This window comes from Poecilia formosa, unplaced genomic scaffold (genome assembly GCF_000485575.1).
Source record: "Poecilia formosa unplaced genomic scaffold, Poecilia_formosa-5.1.2 Scaffold93, whole genome shotgun sequence".
NCBI classification, from domain to species: domain Eukaryota; kingdom Metazoa; phylum Chordata; class Actinopteri; order Cyprinodontiformes; family Poeciliidae; genus Poecilia; species Poecilia formosa.
Genome location: NW_006800032.1, coordinates 1,631,577 through 1,648,539, shown reverse-complemented (window position 1 = coordinate 1,648,539; position 16,963 = coordinate 1,631,577). Strand labels below are relative to the sequence as shown.

Sequence of the window (16,963 nt, the reverse complement as noted above, 5' to 3'; positions counted from 1 at the left end):
GTGCGCGCGCGCACGCAGTCGCTCTGGTGTTATTTTTCCGCTATTGCAGGAAACATCCCACAGAAGACTGTCGCTCAAACAGAAGTGGTGGGAGAAAGGAAACCGTGGTGCGGCTGAGTCATTTTTTCCTGAACACCGTGTTCTCTGCCTCATGAATCATTCTCAAAACTCGGCGAGAATGTCATTTCTCTGTAGGAAAAAAAAAAAAAGAAAAGAAAAGAAAAAGAAACCGCCTCAAGTATCTTCGCAGAGAGATCAGTGCCGCCGAGTCACTTCACCTCGCACCGTTACAGATGACACCTCCGGTATGTGTTTAAGGAGGAGGTGCAGCTTTGACGAGGCGCCGTGCAGCGAGAGAGACGAGTTGCTCCGGACGAGCAGAGATGTGGACACTCTGTAGGGATGGACAGCCCGAGAGCTCAGATAGAAGATAGAAGCCTCAGACTCCAGAGCGCCGGTTATCTTTGAAGAGAAATGAAAACGTTTACACTCGGAACAAAACGTATTATTAGATCAAAAGATGAAATATTTTCGATATAATTAATCACCATCTAAAGACCATCCATGTGTTAAAGCTGCAGCGAGTAACTTTTATTTAAAAAAAATCTATATATATATATGTCTATCAGCAGGTACACAGGCATGATTGACAGCGCTAAGACCCCCCCCTCCTGGCTCTGATTGGTTGTTTCTAGTTAGAAGGCAGAGGAGCTTGATTTATTTTTTATTATTTTTTTAACAAGTTGTCTGTCTTACTGTGTCGCAACAAAGTGACAGTTTCAACTTTTATGTAAAAAATATATTTTTGTCAAAGTTCCTTACTGCAGCTTTTAAAAAAAAGATGCTCACAGTGCCTTGCAAAAATTTACTGTATTTTATTTACATTTTATATAAAGCAAAACACAATCTTTTTTTTTTCCTTTTTTTTAAGCTAACAAAACTGCATATTTCCCTAAACCTGGAATCCTGAGAAGTGTGGTTGTGGCAGCATCATCCTGTGGGAACGCAGGGATGCTGCTATGACTGGGACGGATGTTCACCTAGCAACCCTGAACATAAGCCTGTCACGATGACAAATTTACAACAACAACATATTGGAATAAACAATATTATTTGTTTATTTTCAAATAATATAATGGTATTTTCCATTTTCAAATAATATAATGGTATTGGCATAATAATAGAAGTATGCCTTTTCAAAGATCAATCAAGTTTAATTTCTAACAAAAAATGTAATACTGGATCTGGAAGACATTTTAAAAACCTAAAGTAAATGAACAAAAACACACACACACACACACACACGCACACACACACACACAAATAAAATGGATACAAAAATCTCTGTAAACAAAATCTTCTGCTTCAGTCTTTGGCAGAAAGTAAATGGAAATTATCGTTTTAATTTATCATTTGAGTAACTAAGTTATTGCTTATTGCGACAGGCCTACTGACTTGTAGCCATTGCTACAGTGCGATGGCTTAACTCGAAACAATATTAATGTGTCAGAATGGTCCAGTCAAAGTCCATCCTTAAATGTAGCTGAGAATCTGAAACAATTCCTGAGAATTGGTGTTTTCAGACACTCTCCATCCACAGATGCAAAAAGGAATGGGTAACAATGTTAGTCACCATGTGAAATTGATCCAGCCCATGTTTTGGCACATACCAGACCATTCGTTTTTTTACTTGGCTTTCAATTCCCCTGAATTAATAGCTATTTTTTATTTATATTGGCCAGATAAAATCCTCCACTGGAAGATGGTGGTTGTAACGTGACAAAGTTTAGATACATCCAGTGGAATTTTTTTTTTTTTGCAAGACACTGTATATATAGGAATGGGTTAATGAAAGTAGGAGCCGTGTTACCATTGCGTGTAATAATCTGGTGAGATTCAAAAGCCCATTTTCCTGTGACAACAGTTGCTGGTAATCCATGTTCACTGTCACCGTTGTGTTCCAGAAGCTTCCTTGAAACCCCACTTCCTGTTCTGATCCTAAAAGTACAGTTCGGATGATCAATTTCAGCCAAACTCAATCATTTTCTTGTTTCTTTCTCAAATCCGTGTTGAGAATAAATACATATAAAGACAGTCCTGCAGAGGCAACTGCTGACATCTGTAATCTACAAGTCAACCCTTTAACCCACAGACCTCATTGAACCGAAGGCATGTTGAAGTGAGAGTGGGCTGAATTTCCACCAGAACGACGTCAGAGACCACTGGGGTCACACGGCGGGCGGGCAGTTGTTTAAGGTTGTTGCTCCTAAAGGTGGTGTTTCCAACTCAACTGTGTTCAGATAAATAAAAGCCCTAAACTATTAAAGTCATATTTATTTTCGACCAGAATTAAGTTCTGGAAAATTAAATATGGAATATTATTCTTTTTTTCAGACTCTGGAGAAGTGTAGGGCAAAAATAAGTAAAAATATTTGTTGTTCTAGACTTTATTGCCTACAGTCTCTCCCTTTTCCCATCTTTATATCATTCCTCCCTTCCTTCTTTGTCTTTTTCATCGTTTCTTCCTTTTTTCCCATTTTGTTTAATGTTTCTTTCTTTCCTTCCTTGGTTTTGTTCTTCTCTTTTGTATTTTACTGTTACCTTTTTTTCATTATTTCTTACTTCCTTTCTTCTCCGTGTCCCTTTTTCCTGTCCTTCAGCCCTTTCTTTCCATGTTTCTTTCTGCTCCTCTTTGGGTTTCTATTTTCTTTTTGCCTTCTTGCCTTCCTCCCCCAGACATATTTAAAGCCACTGATCCACAGAGTATGAAAAAGTGAGACTTTTCAAGGGGAAATTTGGTGGGAACAACACGGCTTGAGTTATAAACCCGTATAACACTATCGATTAAGATTTAGTTGAGATTATTGTTGTTAGATGACAGTAGACTCATCCCTGCTACTTGTGGCTTCACTCGAACCTAAAACTCTTTAAAAAATGACAAAAAAACGTAATTTTAATAAAACCCCGGTCGCGTTAACACACAGAGCACAGCATCTCCACCGTTTTTTTTTTTGTTTTTTTGTTGTTGTTTTTTTGTTTTTAATAATAGCACAAACAGGAGCAGCACTAACTTGTCGGATCGCTGCAGAGGAACCGGCCACATCTCTGGCAGCATTTCTGCCAGCCTGGACAGTCCAAATCAAACTCGCAGTCCACGGAACTGGGAGACGGTCCATCTGCAGTTGGACAGGATCCTGGCTTGGCGGTAAACTCATCACTCCTGTTTACAGCTTCATTCAAAGGAAAATAACACGTTACAGGCCGCATATTAGCGGCGAGTTATTTGTGGCGCTGCAGTTTCTGCTCGCCCATCTGGTGTCTTGCACACAGTGCCACACACTGAAAGGGCAGCCTGACTGCCGAGCAGGACACTACATCATCAGATTCATCAAACAGACAGAAGGATTCACCCTTTTTTTTAAAGCAGAAAAAGCCCTTAGACACCTCTAAAGCTCCAACCAAAATCTGTATTGTCAATCAGAGCGCACTTACACAGGGAACAGTAGCGACCAACTCGCTCGTAGCCGTCGCAGCATCTCGTCACCTGCTCCTTCACTGTCTTGTACTCGACCTGATGCGTCATCTTGTAAAGGGTGACGGTACACGTCGTCCAGAGAAGCCAGCCGCCGCAAGGCCTCGTCGCGGTGTAAGGGACCGACTGGATTACCAAGAAACTCACATTTCTGCTCTGATTCCCGACGCACAGGTGGTAGCCGGAGGGATATAAGTTACTTCCTGCCAATGAAACGACATTTGCTTTAAGGCGTCTGTTCATAGTCACTGAGCTAATGTCTTTTGTTCAGTTATTTTTTGGGCGGGGGGGGCCAAGTTACTCTGCGTAGCGCATTGCCGCAACAAAGGCAGTTCAAAGTGCTTTACGCCATGCAAACATGGCAAAATAACCACTTATGAAACAGTACATTTTACCAAATGTCCTCATGACAAAAAATGTATATCGAATATATTGTTCGGCGTCCCAGTTATTCAAAAGCAGGTGTGTTTTTAGCTTTGATTTAAAGGATCTCAGTCTTTCAGCAGTTTTGCAGTTTTCTAAAAGTTTGCTCAAGATTGGAGAAAGCCTAAAAACCTGAATGCTGCTGTGTTTGGTTGTGTTTTGCTGCGTATGCAGCAGAGCCTACCTTCCACCGCGGCGTTTTGTCCCGAACAGAGAGCCAGCAGGGCCCCGGACGCCCAGATGGAGAGGATCCAGCTCATCTTTCACAGCTCAGACTCTCCAGCGTTCAGCCGCCACATAGTGAATGCATGTCTGACTCTGAGACGACGCCAGCTCACTTGCTCAGCGGCGAGTCCCTCTGTGGCCCTGTCTTCCTCCACCCTTCGTTACAGCATCCACGTCCCCAACGGACCACGGGAAAATAACGACGGCGAAGGGGGTAAATGTGAAATGCTGGATAGCAACGCTTCAGAAATCCATTCGTGGATGAGATTGAAATATTAGTGCTTATGTATTTATTCACACACACAAAGAATCGGGTCTCTGAAGAAAATATTGAAAGGTTGGGTATATCCAGTTTCATACATTTTTATTGTACTAACAGTAAAGCAACAATAGCAGATCATCCATTCCTCTTACATGCAATTTACAGAATAAATTATGTTAGTTCTCATCAGTCAGTTACAGATTCTGCAGGTAATCTCAGGTGAACAAAGCAAGTTAGTCTTTAAATTGTTGTAGATTTGCAACAACTTGTTGAATGGTTCCACAGAGAAAGGAGAAATAATTCACAAAGTAAAACTGGATTGGGCTATTTTCTCATTTTAAATATAAGTTAAAGAAGTTGTCCGTTTACTTATTGTTGGAGAGCACAAGTAAACATGTTTATCATACCAGAAAGTAGAGGGATGTTCGACAGGAGGAGTTAAAGTCCCTAATGAGTCAGTTTGCACACAGGTAACCATGGAAGTGCTTGCTATGCTGTTGGCATTAATGGCCAACTGTGTCAACCGTTAATGTCGTGTACGGAGGAGAGAGAACTTCCCTGCCATTTGATGTCCTCTTCAGGCCCCGTGTGGTTGCAAAAAAGAAGCAGAAGAAGAAAAGGAAGAAACTTGGCTCTTAATGTTTTCATAGTTTAAACAGGACATCTCTTCAGGTCGGATGTCGCGAGATTTCTTCTGGCTCTCTACTCATGAAGACCTCTTTATTTAATGCAATCATTTCACTGTAATGAGGCGTTAAAATGACCCTGATTAAAACTTAGGCTACTTGGGTCATTAAGCAATAATCACTGGGTACATTTGGCGACTTGCTGGTGTGCCACGATGCAACCCGGCTCAACAGAATTCCCCATCCGCGCACGCGCTCGTATCGCAAAGCGAGAACAATCGGTGCAGCATGTCGAGGATGCATTTTTGCTGAAAGCAGACGTCGTAAGCAATTATAAAGTGTTCATCTTCGGTGCTGCACCTGATCTTAGCTGATGGTGTACTGTAGCACAATCAGCTTTCCAGGAAGAGGCCTGCAGGCCTTGGCAACACGTCCCTACAGGGTGAAACTACTGACACCACCACAGCGGTGCACTATAGTGACCTGGCTCCTTTTTTCTAATTAGTTTCTTTGGGGTTAGCAGCAGACATGTCATTGCATGAACGCTACACAGGAACTCCCTCAGGTTTCCACACTCCTGATTAAATGCTTGATATTTGTGATGTAAATAATTAGGCCATGATAAATTATATCCCAACTTTTTCCACGGTATGTATAATGCATATATACATGCCAAAACATTGACTTTGCTGTCCTTAAGCGACTTTGTCCTTGGCTGCTGAGGACATTGGCCATTTGGAAGACCCATTTGCAATCCGCTGGGTTTCCTTCGATATATTTCTTTTTTAACTGACTTGAATAATGAACTGAAGTACACATGCGCTGTCGGATAAATAAGATCAATCGAAATGTATATGTGATTGAAAGCTAGACTTTGGGTTCATCAGACCATAGGATGTCTCCAAAAATAAAGTTCTCTGTTTCTGTGTTAGCAAACTTCAATCTTTGCTCATCAAATGAGTGCTGTCATTTGATGTTTGTTTTGGAGAAGTGAATTCCTCCTTGCTGGCTGGCCTTTCAACTCACTTTGACACAAGACACATTTCACATTTCAGCCTGCATCTTCACAAGACAAGCCTAGGTTAAACTGTCTCTTAACAGTTTAACCTAGCTGGAACATCTTACCTATAGCTAATATAATGGATTGAAACTAAATTATGTTCTGAAAAGTTGCATTGTTTTTGAGATTTTCTCCTTTTTTTGCAGGAGAAACATGTCTAGGTTTATTGAAATTGTGAATCCAGCATGTCAACAAAACTGCAAAAATTTATGTTATTAGCGCCTAACTTCCTTCCCCTGTCAGTCTAACAGGTTTAACTTCTGTTAGCTTCCTGAAGGCTGTCGTAAAACAATGGTCTAAAAACGAACAACTTGAACTTCAGAGCAAAAAACATGGCGTATCTCTTTAAATTAGCCCCACTGTGAGGTCCTCCGTTGAACCCGCCTTCTGTCACTTAATCAGCCTATCAGCGCCCAGCGCACGTGACGAGCGGTCTTTGCGATGACCTCATCCCTGGTGTGGGATGACGTCAAATTCAAGATGGATGGAATCACGACAAGCAGGCTGAAAGCTACACAACACTGAATAAAGTCCTGGCTGCGTGGAGGCGAGACCGTTTTCACGACGGGATGGGTAAGTGTGGCCAGACTACGGCGTTTCTCGTTGGGCAGAATGAGCGCGGAGCCAAACACAGAGTTGCTAGAGTGCTGTTGAGGAGAAGCTTTTTCCTTTTCCGCGCTGACGTAACTCTAAAAGGGGGGATTGAGCTGCTGTAAAAGCCGAGCAGCAACGAGCCCGTGTGGCAGACTGCGCTGTGTCAGGGACGGGCAGGTGTGTGTTTTCCCTCCTTTTGAGTGGCGAAACGAGGAAAACGCCACTTCAGCTGAACATAACGGGTCTAATTCACCCCGAACTCACTCCAGCAACCCGCTTTCTGGGATTAACAGCGGCGTCCAGAGAAACGCGCTCAACTTTTCCGCTCTCCCCCGGAGTGACGGGGCTGCCGGGAGCCGAGAGCCGCCGGAGCTCCGCTGCTGTGTCACACCGCGTCCACGGACACGCAGGAAGCGAGCGAGTGCGTCCTCAACTGAGCGAGTCGTTTCTGTCCGAGAAGTTCTGACAGGAGAAACTATGAGCCATGTCTAATAAGCGCTCTAGTGCCGACAGCTTCATTTAGCTTCCTCTTAAAAAAAAAAAAACTGCTACGGCGGCATTTTCTGTTTCCTCCTTAAGATTCCCGATAAGTTTAAGGTTAGAATCGACCAGGCGTTGTCTGGTTTTAATGAATGAATGAATGGAGCTTTTCCCCCCCATTAACATTTATTGAACGTGTCGCGTCAATGTGCAAAACAGAAGAAAATTGCTTTTCCGTTGGAAATTTTCAAAGTAAATGTCAATAAATCATGTGAACAGTTATTTTTGAACAATGGATTAGACTGGAGATGTATCTTTAATAAATGATTTTAACTCATTGGCATATAACTCGAAATATTGCAAACAGCAAATAATGTTATATACTATACACTGCATACACTGTATAAAAAGTATAAAAATTTTAACAAAAAGAAAGAATAAACTAGCATGAAATTTAAATACAGTATGACATGAAGAAATGCTAGTAAACAGAGGGAATATCAGTCCAAGTCATGGTTGAAGTTACAGAGTTTACACATTATGTCTAACTATCCAAATTATTTATAGACAGTTTTTTCTTGCAAGCAGTATTTTCAGATTTAAAGTTCAATGGAATGCTCGTATTTTATTTAAGGTTACATCACTTCTGACTTATGACAATTTTTTAAATTAGTATTTTCTACGGCAACTTTACTTTTCTAAAAATTCTTTAAGTGTCTTTATGTAGCACTCAGACATATCTTCTGGAGTACTACATCATATTCAGAGCTGTTATTTACATCTGAGCTAGCTATTAAAAACATACTCCTTTATGTTCTGTAAACTGATGATTTTCATTAGTGCAAGCATGTGTAAGCAGACATGCTTTTACTGCATTGGCCATATATTTGGTGTCACTTTTTATGTTTGTCTGTTTACATTCCTAAACAAGTTGCAGCACCAAATCAATGCATGATCCTGAGCTTGGATTCATAAACGGTGTGTCGGTACGAGATTGTGAAAGTCCGGCAGCCTTCCAAAGAAATTCTGCATCACAGCAACTGCACAGAAATTTAGGATACTATGATCTAAGCGGTACGAAGATGTAATTGTGATTCATTTAGACACGTGCATATTTTTATCATTAATAATTTATTGACTCTGCTGTATTTTTTGTGACCAAAATACTTTTTCCTTGTTCTAAACGAGGCCTTCTTTTATCCTCTCTGTTGAGGAACTTTGATCTGCTCTTTGCAGGATGGCCTCAGCACCCTGAGGTTTATGGCTTTGCCTCTGCTGAAGCGCCATGTTATTTTTATTTATTTTTTTATTATTATATGATCAGAGACAATTGTCTGCACAGGTTGGTGTCGTGTTAAACTTCAATTGAAGGGTGTTTATTTATATATATATATATATATATATATATATATATATATATATATATATATATATATACTTCCTCCATTGACTGGTGCCTGACAGCAACTTGACAGAACAGCGTTTTTTCCTGTACTCAGACTGATAAAATGATGTAATGCCCCATAATTACCAGTGATTGTCCGTGGTTAGAACTTGTTTCACCGTGTTTAAAAAAAAAATCTTCTGCTGTCTGTAGATCAGCCAGTAAACACGTCTCTGGGTTAAACTGCAGGCATATTAATAGCTACGCTTATTAGTTGGGAAGTTGTTGTTTTTTGTTTTGTTTTTTTTTTAATTCTTGTGAATATTAGCTTTGAGCAGTCCAACTTCCTGTGAAACACGTCAGAAACGATAACCAAGAATTATATCTTCTTTTTTATGTCATTTCTTGAAAAATACTTTCGATAAATTGCTACAGATGTCCATGAACAATCAAACAAATGGCAACGTTAAACCTCAATGACTTTTAAAAGCAAGAATTTGGCCCTTACTTTTGAATTTATTGTGGATTTCCTTTTAATCCACATATACATATAGGCTCAAGCAGATACATGCTAACATTTGATTCAAGCCACACGCTTTTTGTAGCTTCGACACAGTGCTGGGGTAAGTTTGAGTAAGACTGCATTTATCAGTTTTATTGAAATCTTTAAGCTCTAAAATCAGAAAAGAGTGAGATGATTGAAACTGGGCCATAACTGGGTGACCCAGAAGGACAACAGCACTCCCAAAGCCACATAAAATTGGTTTTGGTTTAAGGATAAAGTACGTTAACATGAAGCTTTTAGAATGAACCAGACCTCATCCTTACTGAAAATGTGTGGAAATGCTTAAAAACGCAATAACCAAGTATCAAAGCCACTATTTTACTACGACCCTCTTCATGGCTACAAACAGCTGGTGGTTTCACTGCAGATTACTGAAGGACATTTATCCAAATGAAACAAAAGGATATGTTCGCATAAATTTGATTTTGTGGGGAAAATATGTTGCCCTATTTGGATTATGGAAAGTCTAAAATATATATGTTTAAAACTTATTTCAAATAACTTGTTTTATTTTCAACCCCTCCTGGAAAAAAAAAAGTAATTGTATCAACATATGAAAACATTTAAGACAAGGATGAAAAGTGAAAAGTAAAATCAGTTTTATTACTTTCCACAGTTTGCCATTAGATGGCATCTTACATCTGGTAGATTTCTGAGAACGTCTGGCTTTTGTGTAGTCTCTCTGCGTAAAGTTTAGAAGGATCACCTGGAGGCTGATATTTGCAATAACTGATAAAAATTAATATGCGTTTAACATCATATTGAGTTGAACAGACAGAAACAAATCAATCATTATCTTTTATTTTGTTTATGCTACGCTTTTGGTACATTTGTAATGAAAAAAATCAATATTAAAGCCTGTGAATTAATGCACATCTGTGTTCTCTTTCAGCCATGGAGAGCCTTGTGCATTACAGCAACCCCTCCCACGCCCTCTCCGTGTTGGGGCTTCTCAACGAGCAGCGGCTGCGGGGCCAGATGTGCGATGTGGTCCTGATTGTGTCAGACCAAAGGTACCAGGCCCACAAGAGTGTTCTTGCTGCCAGTAGCGAGTACTTCCAGTCTCTTTTCACACGGATGGACGGAGACTCACTACGAGTTGTGAACCTGGACTTCTGCGAACCCGACGCCTTCGAGATAGTTCTGAATTACATTTACTCCTCCTCTCTTTTTGTGGACAAAGGGAGCCTGGCAGCCATTCAAGAGCTTGGCTACAGCCTTGGAATCCCGTTTCTTACAAACATTGTGTCAACGAGGCCTCACGCGTCCTACTGCGTGTCCAGAAAGCGTCTCTCGTACTCGGAGGGGGATGAGAACGATGCCCAGACAAGGAGCGTTATTGTGTGTCGGGTCCAAAACAACACAGCCCACCCCTCTCACTCAAATTATCAGGGAAAAACATCAGAGAGATCTCCATCTCCTTACTCTCCTCGAGGGGCGGCTCAGCTTCTATCCGAACACAACTCACATGAGTCGGTCAAGAACTCTGAGACCAGTGGGAAATCATCCGAGCAGAGCAAACCGCCGGAGAGGAAGTCCAGATATCCATATTCCACCATACTGAAAGAAAATTTATCACACATCAAATCAGTCAGGCCTCAGCTGACATCATCGGTGTCTTTTAGTGACGCTGATGTGCAGCACATCAGCCTGCAGTCTGGTTCTGACCAGGAAACCAAAGAGGAGATCGAAGAGCTCGACTACCGCTACCGTAATAACGTTCCCTTCCAGGGTCAGGCCAGAGAGCGGAGCCAGGCCACTGACCGGAGCGGCCCACTCATAAAAAGCCTTCTCCGGAGATCACTGTCCATGGACAGCCCTGTTCCAGTTTTCTCCCCAACGCTGGAACTCAAAGATCTCCAAAACCGAGAACAATCAGTCGTCAAAATCGCCTCAAAGGCATCAGGAACTGAAACATTTGCCCACAATGGCAACTCGACTAGAGCGTCCCCTCTGGTTCTCAGGTCCAAGTATCTCAACAGGTATGACAAGGAAACTCAGGTAGAAGGACACGTCAGTGTGAAAGCCGAGCCGAGCAGTCCCCTCGCCGATCCCATGGACATTGTTCGGATCACGGTCGGAGATGCTCTGCCAGTTAATCTCAAAGACTTGCAAACAAATTACAGCCAGGGCTCCAGGACAGATTTTAATCTTCCAGGTAAGAGGAAGGAGCGGCCTGACAACAGAAGGTACCCATTTAAGAAAAGTAAAGTATTCAAAGAACACGTTGCTTCACAGGAGACGGAACCTCAGCATGCAAATAGCGACCCCGGTGAGAACAACGCAGAACCACCTCCCAATAAGATTTTTAAATGCTGGAACTGCCTGAAGGTTTTCCGCTCCAGTGCCGGGCTGCATCGTCACGTCAATATGTATCACAACCCGGAGAAGCCGTACGCTTGTGACATCTGCCACAAGCGCTTCCACACTAACTTCAAAGTGTGGACTCACTGCCAAACCCAGCACGGGGTGGTTCAGAACCCAGCGTCGTCCTCCAGCTCGTCTGTGCTGGACGAGAAGTTCCAGAAGAAGCTGATAGACATTGTGCGAGAGCGAGAAATAAAGAAGGCTTTGCTCTGGAAGCTGAAGAGGAATAAGCAGGGTTTGCAATCTCCTTCTCTTGCCAAAAAGAGATCAAGGTCCAGCTTTGTGTGTCCCTACTGCGGCAAAGTGTTTGTGTTCCAGTCCCAGTACAGGCAGCATTTAAGGACACATCCTGCTGAAAAGCCTGACCAGGACACGGGGAGTGAGAGCGTCCTCTGTACGGAACAGGATGAGATCCTTCAACAGGACAACACAGACACTGGCGTTTACTCCTGCAGGCTATGTAATGTTAAGCTGTCATCACTCGTAGAGCAGGGCGACCATGAGAGAGGCTGCCGACACGCAACCGTGTGCCCGTACTGCGGCCTCCGCTTTTCCAGCCCGGTTGTCAAGAAGGACCACGAGGCCCATTGCAGGTACAAGAAACTGACATGCCTGGAGTGCATGCGCACCTTCAAATCTTCCTTCAGCATTTGGCGCCACCAGGTGGAAGTCCACAACCAGAACATGATGACTGGTAAAAATCAGATTCACCTGAAGCAACCAGAGAACAACGAAGAGGCGCCCGACGCCCTGGGAGAGGAGCCTTACAGCGACGAGCCTTCGGTGCCTGGGAACTTTCCAGAGAACATCAGTTACAGCGACTCACCGGGTCCACCCATGTATGACTCGGAGGACTCCTCGTCCTACGTGCCCGAGGACCTGAGCATGGGCCACCACGGCAAACTGGTTGTGAAGGAAGAGCCGCTGGAGGAGGCGGTCAGTGAGAGGGACGGTTCAGAGGCTGGGAAAGCCGGGCTTGAGGAACACGGGGTGCGGCCTTGCGAGAAGTGCGGCAACCTTTTCAGCTCCCGCAAAGACCTGGAGCGACACCAGGAGCTGCTGTGCCACATCAAACCGTTCATCTGCCACATCTGCAACAAAGCTTTCAGGACCAACTTCCGCCTTTGGAGCCACTTCCAGTCCCACATGTCGACCGCCAGCAAGGTGGGAGCCAAAGAGATGAGCATGCACGCTCCTCCGCTGTCTCCCTCCCCGCCTCTGACCCCACAGAACTCCGAGCGGCGCTCTCCACAAGCCTCTGTGCTCAGGTCCCCTCAGGCACCAGCAGCGGCGACCATCCCGGAGGAGTCGAGCAGCCCAGAGCCCTGCGGCTCGTCGGCGGGCAAGGCGAGCAGGCCCGGGTCGGAGCCCAGCGGCCACGGTGGCTCCCTGTCCAGATCCAACAGCCTGGAGAATCCAGGCAGCCCTCACGAGCCGGACACGCTCTTCTACCACGCGCCGTCTCTGTCTGCGCTGACGTTTAAGAGGCAGTACATGTGTAAGCTCTGCCACAGAACCTTCAAGACGGCGTTCAGCCTGTGGAGCCACGAGCAGAGCCACAGCCACATGTAGGGCCGACGGCGCCGCCTTTCCCCAAACGCCTCACGTTAAGATGAGCACATCCCGGCGTCCACGAACCAGACTCTGAATGTAAAGCTTCTTTGCTTGCCTCCAGTTGTATATTTCAAAGTGGCCATGTTTATTAAAGGTGTAAAGATGAATGTGCAATCAATTGTTAGGTTCCTCTGAGATGATTATAAAAGCAGTTAATTCTTTGAAAACTCGTATAAGGATATATCTTTTCAACATCTTTAGTTGTTTGTATTTACCCAAGTATGTGTTTTGTAAAAACAAGGTACAGAGTTGTTGCCCTCTTTATTTCAGCTGGTTTTTCTTTATTTGTAAATGTGCAGCTGAAGAAGAAACGGCCGCGTACCTTTGTTTTTGTTTTTTTAGAGTGTGTGTGTGTGTGTGTGTGTGTGTGTGTGGAAGTGTTTTAAGGTTTTCAAGCTGCTACTAAAGTAACTAATAATGCTTTTGCATTTATGTTGGCTCTTTCTCTTGGTGTGAGTGGCGTCCCTTAAGATACTATCGGTGGCCTCGATGATGTAATCAATATGCACTTTGTTTAAAAGCTAAACTCCGTTATAGGACAACGCGGACAGCCGTGCTTCAGATCATCTAGTTGTTTGAAGTGAAAATGAAATGTTAAAAATGATCTGTTTTTCTCAGAATGCCTTTTCAACATTCAATGTGTTCACTGGATAAGATTTCCTGTGTTGTTAAACAAGATCAAGCATGTAGTTAATGGATGTTTCTAATAATTATCCCAATAAATAACGTTCAATTAGGCGGTCCAGTCCAATCATTAATCAAGTGTTCTTATCAATGGAGGAAAAGATGTAGAAAAGGCATTAAATAAACTCACCTTTTACGGCTGCAGCACTCTGAAGAAAATGGAAAACTACAACCTTTAAGAAGATTTAACTATTATTTCCCAGTTTAAGGAATCTTTGTTTTTAACCAGGTTTCTAGTCCGGGGAAGAAGGTAGATTTAGTGAACCAGTTCAGTGTTGATTATGTTTCAGATAAGATTTCAATATGCAAAGCACTCCAGCTTGTTTTTAAACCAAGCAGAATAAATGTGTTCACTTTAAAAAATTTGATTTTTCTAAATTCCAAGTTTCTTATGTTGCTGCTGCAAAAAGAATGAATTTATATTAAGTCTTTTTTCCACCTTTCGCCAGGCCTGCCAACGCATTTCTGCCAGTTGGAACTAAAAGATGATGATACGGTTCGTGTTTTTTTAGCTGTTCTTTACTGTCTAACCTTAAGATTCTGCAAACTGTTTCTGTTTCTCAACGCTTTTCGCGTTTAAACCTGGAGAACCATTCATATGGACAACCAAACGCTGATGGATTTACTCATGCTTTACACTGTTTTGATGGCCTTATGTGGTTTTTTGTTTTGTTTTATTGTTTATCTTATAATAAACATAAAAGCACAAATAATTTTCAGAGAACTTGTGACTCAGGCATTTTAAGGTGGTTAATGTTTGGATGGAGTAACCCACAACGAGATGATCGAATTTATAAAAAAGAAAAGAAAGAAAAAAAAAGATGATTATGATTGTATTCCAGCGGTTTTACAGTTGTATTTAGTATATATTCCTGCTTTGTTGGATTAAATCTTTGTCATAATTTATCCTGACTGCTGCCGTTTAGAGGAAGTCAAAATTGGTTTCTGTTTCTCATTTTCTCAGCAGAAAAAAAAAGCTGCATAGTGATGTTCTGCAGAAAGTCTGTATTGCTACTAGTGCTCTTAATATCTTGTGAGAAAAAATATTAAAGTTCCACCGAATTGATTCAATTTGTGTAAATGGAAGTGTTTGTATTCTCAATTTTGTACCTTTTTTTGGTTGTTTTGTTTTTGTTGGTAAACAGAAGTTGGATCTTTTTACTCTTCCTGTGCTCTTACTGCAATAATTGATATTTGTATCGGCATTGGTTGCATAATTGTTGCTTTTGGAGACTTTGGTGTTGAAGTTTTCTACGTTTATTTTGTGCTACACTTCTGCAATAAAGAGTTAACAGTGGAGTAAAGATAACGACCAGCGGGTGGTATTGTGAATTATTTAATCCCTGATCTGGTAGATCACTTAAGAAATTTGGATGATATGTAATTATAATCAAGTTCTGAATCTGTTCTTCCTACGCTCCCATGTTTAGCCACTATAAACCCCTGTGCACAATATTTACCTGGCAGAAAATATCTTTAGACGTCAGGTTGACGTGTGCGGAAGTGAAGTAATTCCACATGTTGTTTTCCTGTTGGCAGACAGTTTAAGCCTGGAGAGGATGTTTCTCAGGTTGTGGGCCACCGTGACACGTTCTGACTGGAAACCAGGGGGATGAACTTAGGATGTGTTAGCTTTAATTTGGAAAAAAAAAAGAAAAGAAAAGAAAACACAACCTGGAAATCCTGTTCCAATCTGCATGTAAGGTCACCCTCACCATGAAAATGCACGCAGAGGAAGCTTCTTTTTTTTTTCTCTCGTCAGTGAGGAAATCTTTTTCCCAAAGTCAGCTTTTATCATTTGCACTAAAACCAGGCTTTTTCTGTTTGTCCGTTTCAGTCTGCAAAGTTTGATGAGAATAATTTATTAGGAAATTTGACACTATTTACAGCTTTTGTTGGATGTTGTGCTACTGTAGGTGCAATTTCAGATCTTCAAAAACAAAGAGTACATAATTGACAAATGAAGAGGAACGATGCAGAATCACATCTTAACATTAACACCAGTGATGACAGACGCTGCTTCAAACCTGCAGCAGAAGAGCTGACATGTCTTTATACTGCAAAAACAAGAACATAACTATATAGTGATCTAAGAAGATGATCCTCACAAGGCCAGAGTGTCCTTTATCAGCCTCCTCATGGTGGTGCTCACGGAAGTTCCGAGAGAATCGGTGATCTGGTACGTGATTTTGTACAGATACGGCTGCACATCTTTCAGACTGGTGTCAAAAACATTGTCCACTTCAGACTGGGTGGGCATCTTGGGCAGGTATTCGTGGCGGTTTATGACCTCCACCACGTTGATCACCTTCTCCCCGAGCTTTTCGCCCACTTTCTCCCTGCAGATCTGTCTCTCCTGCTCATTAGCCAGGTTGACCACGCTGACTTTGATGCTCCACACCTCCCAGGGGATGCACTCGTCGGAGAAGGGCCAGCGAGACTTCTTCTTCTGGTAGAACTCCAGGGAGATCTGCCCCATGCCGTCGCTGCTCAGGGCATCCTGCGGGTATAAAAGCACAGACAAAAAGAGGTCATAATGAGCATTGCTCAGGCCTCCCCGCACGCGACAAGGCCGATAATCATACGCCGAAGCCAACAATTTACCTTGAATTCAGACACCGCTTTCCTGATCACCCTGTCCAGCTCCTCGGAGGACACCCTGACAAAGGTGAAGTCGATGAAGTCGCAGTCGATGTCCTGAGTGCCCACGGTGCCGATGGAGTAGGTGCCCTCCTTCTTGTAGTGGAACTTGCCCGTGCTTCGGTGCAGCAAAATGGTGTGTAGCAAGGCGAGCATAGCCTCCTCCACCTGGCGAGCCTCCACCGTGACCTCCAGAACCTCCGAGCGACAATTCATGCTTAAAAGTTGCTTATTTCCATTTACAGCTGAGCAAATACAGCCAGAGTCACTGTAGCTCCAACACTGGGATGACGAAGGTATATTTTGTTTACCTCTAAAAAGGGGCGGAGACTTCCGCACTGTTCTTACGCCGTTCAATAAAACACTTCAAATGGGTTTTGCTGTAAAAAAAAATAAAAATCTAAAGTTATCCTAGAGAATTATGGGTACAGAGGGATGATAAACATCAGGGTAATACAGTTAGCTGGATATTTGCTGCTTCACCAGAATGGACGAACAAATACGCTG

General features: G+C 42.7%; 3 protein-coding genes across 5 annotated transcripts in view; 1 reads left to right on the top strand and 2 right to left on the bottom strand.

Annotated features, from left to right (window-relative positions):
* The window catches only part of umodl1 (uromodulin-like 1), a 20,416-nt gene extending 16,096 nt beyond the window's left edge, over positions 1–4,320 (bottom strand). The window contains exons 1-5 of one of the 2 annotated variants that reach the window (XR_001662835.1): positions 4,140–4,320; positions 3,493–3,735; positions 3,072–3,230; positions 1,871–1,998; positions 279–462 (exon numbers count right to left, since the gene is read on the bottom strand). Coding sequence is in view for 1 of the 2 variants with exons in the window: in XM_007558021.2 (XP_007558083.2) it covers positions 279–462; positions 1,871–1,998; positions 3,072–3,230; positions 3,493–3,735; positions 4,140–4,215 (790 nt within the window). In the remaining variant the exon portion in view is untranslated. The remainder of the gene's footprint in view (positions 1–278; positions 463–1,870; positions 1,999–3,071; positions 3,231–3,492; positions 3,736–4,139) is intronic. The other variant, XM_007558021.2, reaches the window with a different exon arrangement.
* A 2,221-nt stretch (positions 4,321–6,541) lies between these two features.
* zbtb21 (zinc finger and BTB domain containing 21) lies at positions 6,542–14,629 on the top strand. Its single transcript, XM_007557998.2, has 2 exons — positions 6,542–6,701; positions 10,044–14,629. The coding sequence occupies exons 1-2, from the start codon at positions 6,698–6,700 to the stop codon at positions 13,088–13,090; spliced, it is 3,051 nt and encodes a 1,016-aa protein (XP_007558060.1). The 5' UTR covers positions 6,542–6,697; the 3' UTR covers positions 13,091–14,629.
* Positions 14,630–15,538: 909 nt separating this feature from the next.
* atg101 (autophagy related 101) lies at positions 15,539–16,944 on the bottom strand. 2 transcript variants are annotated; one of them, XM_007557997.2, is made up of 3 exons: positions 16,768–16,944; positions 16,421–16,654; positions 15,539–16,316 (listed from the first exon to the last, which is right to left on the bottom strand). In XM_007557997.2, exons 2-3 carry the CDS (start codon positions 16,610–16,612, stop codon positions 15,921–15,923), a joined length of 588 nt encoding a protein of 195 aa, XP_007558059.1. In that variant the 5' UTR covers positions 16,613–16,654; positions 16,768–16,944; the 3' UTR covers positions 15,539–15,920. The 2 variants fall into 2 exon arrangements, with proteins under 2 accessions (XP_007558059.1, XP_007558058.1); XM_007557996.2 differs by having other exon boundaries at positions 16,421–16,944.
* Positions 16,945–16,963: the final 19 nt, after the last annotated feature.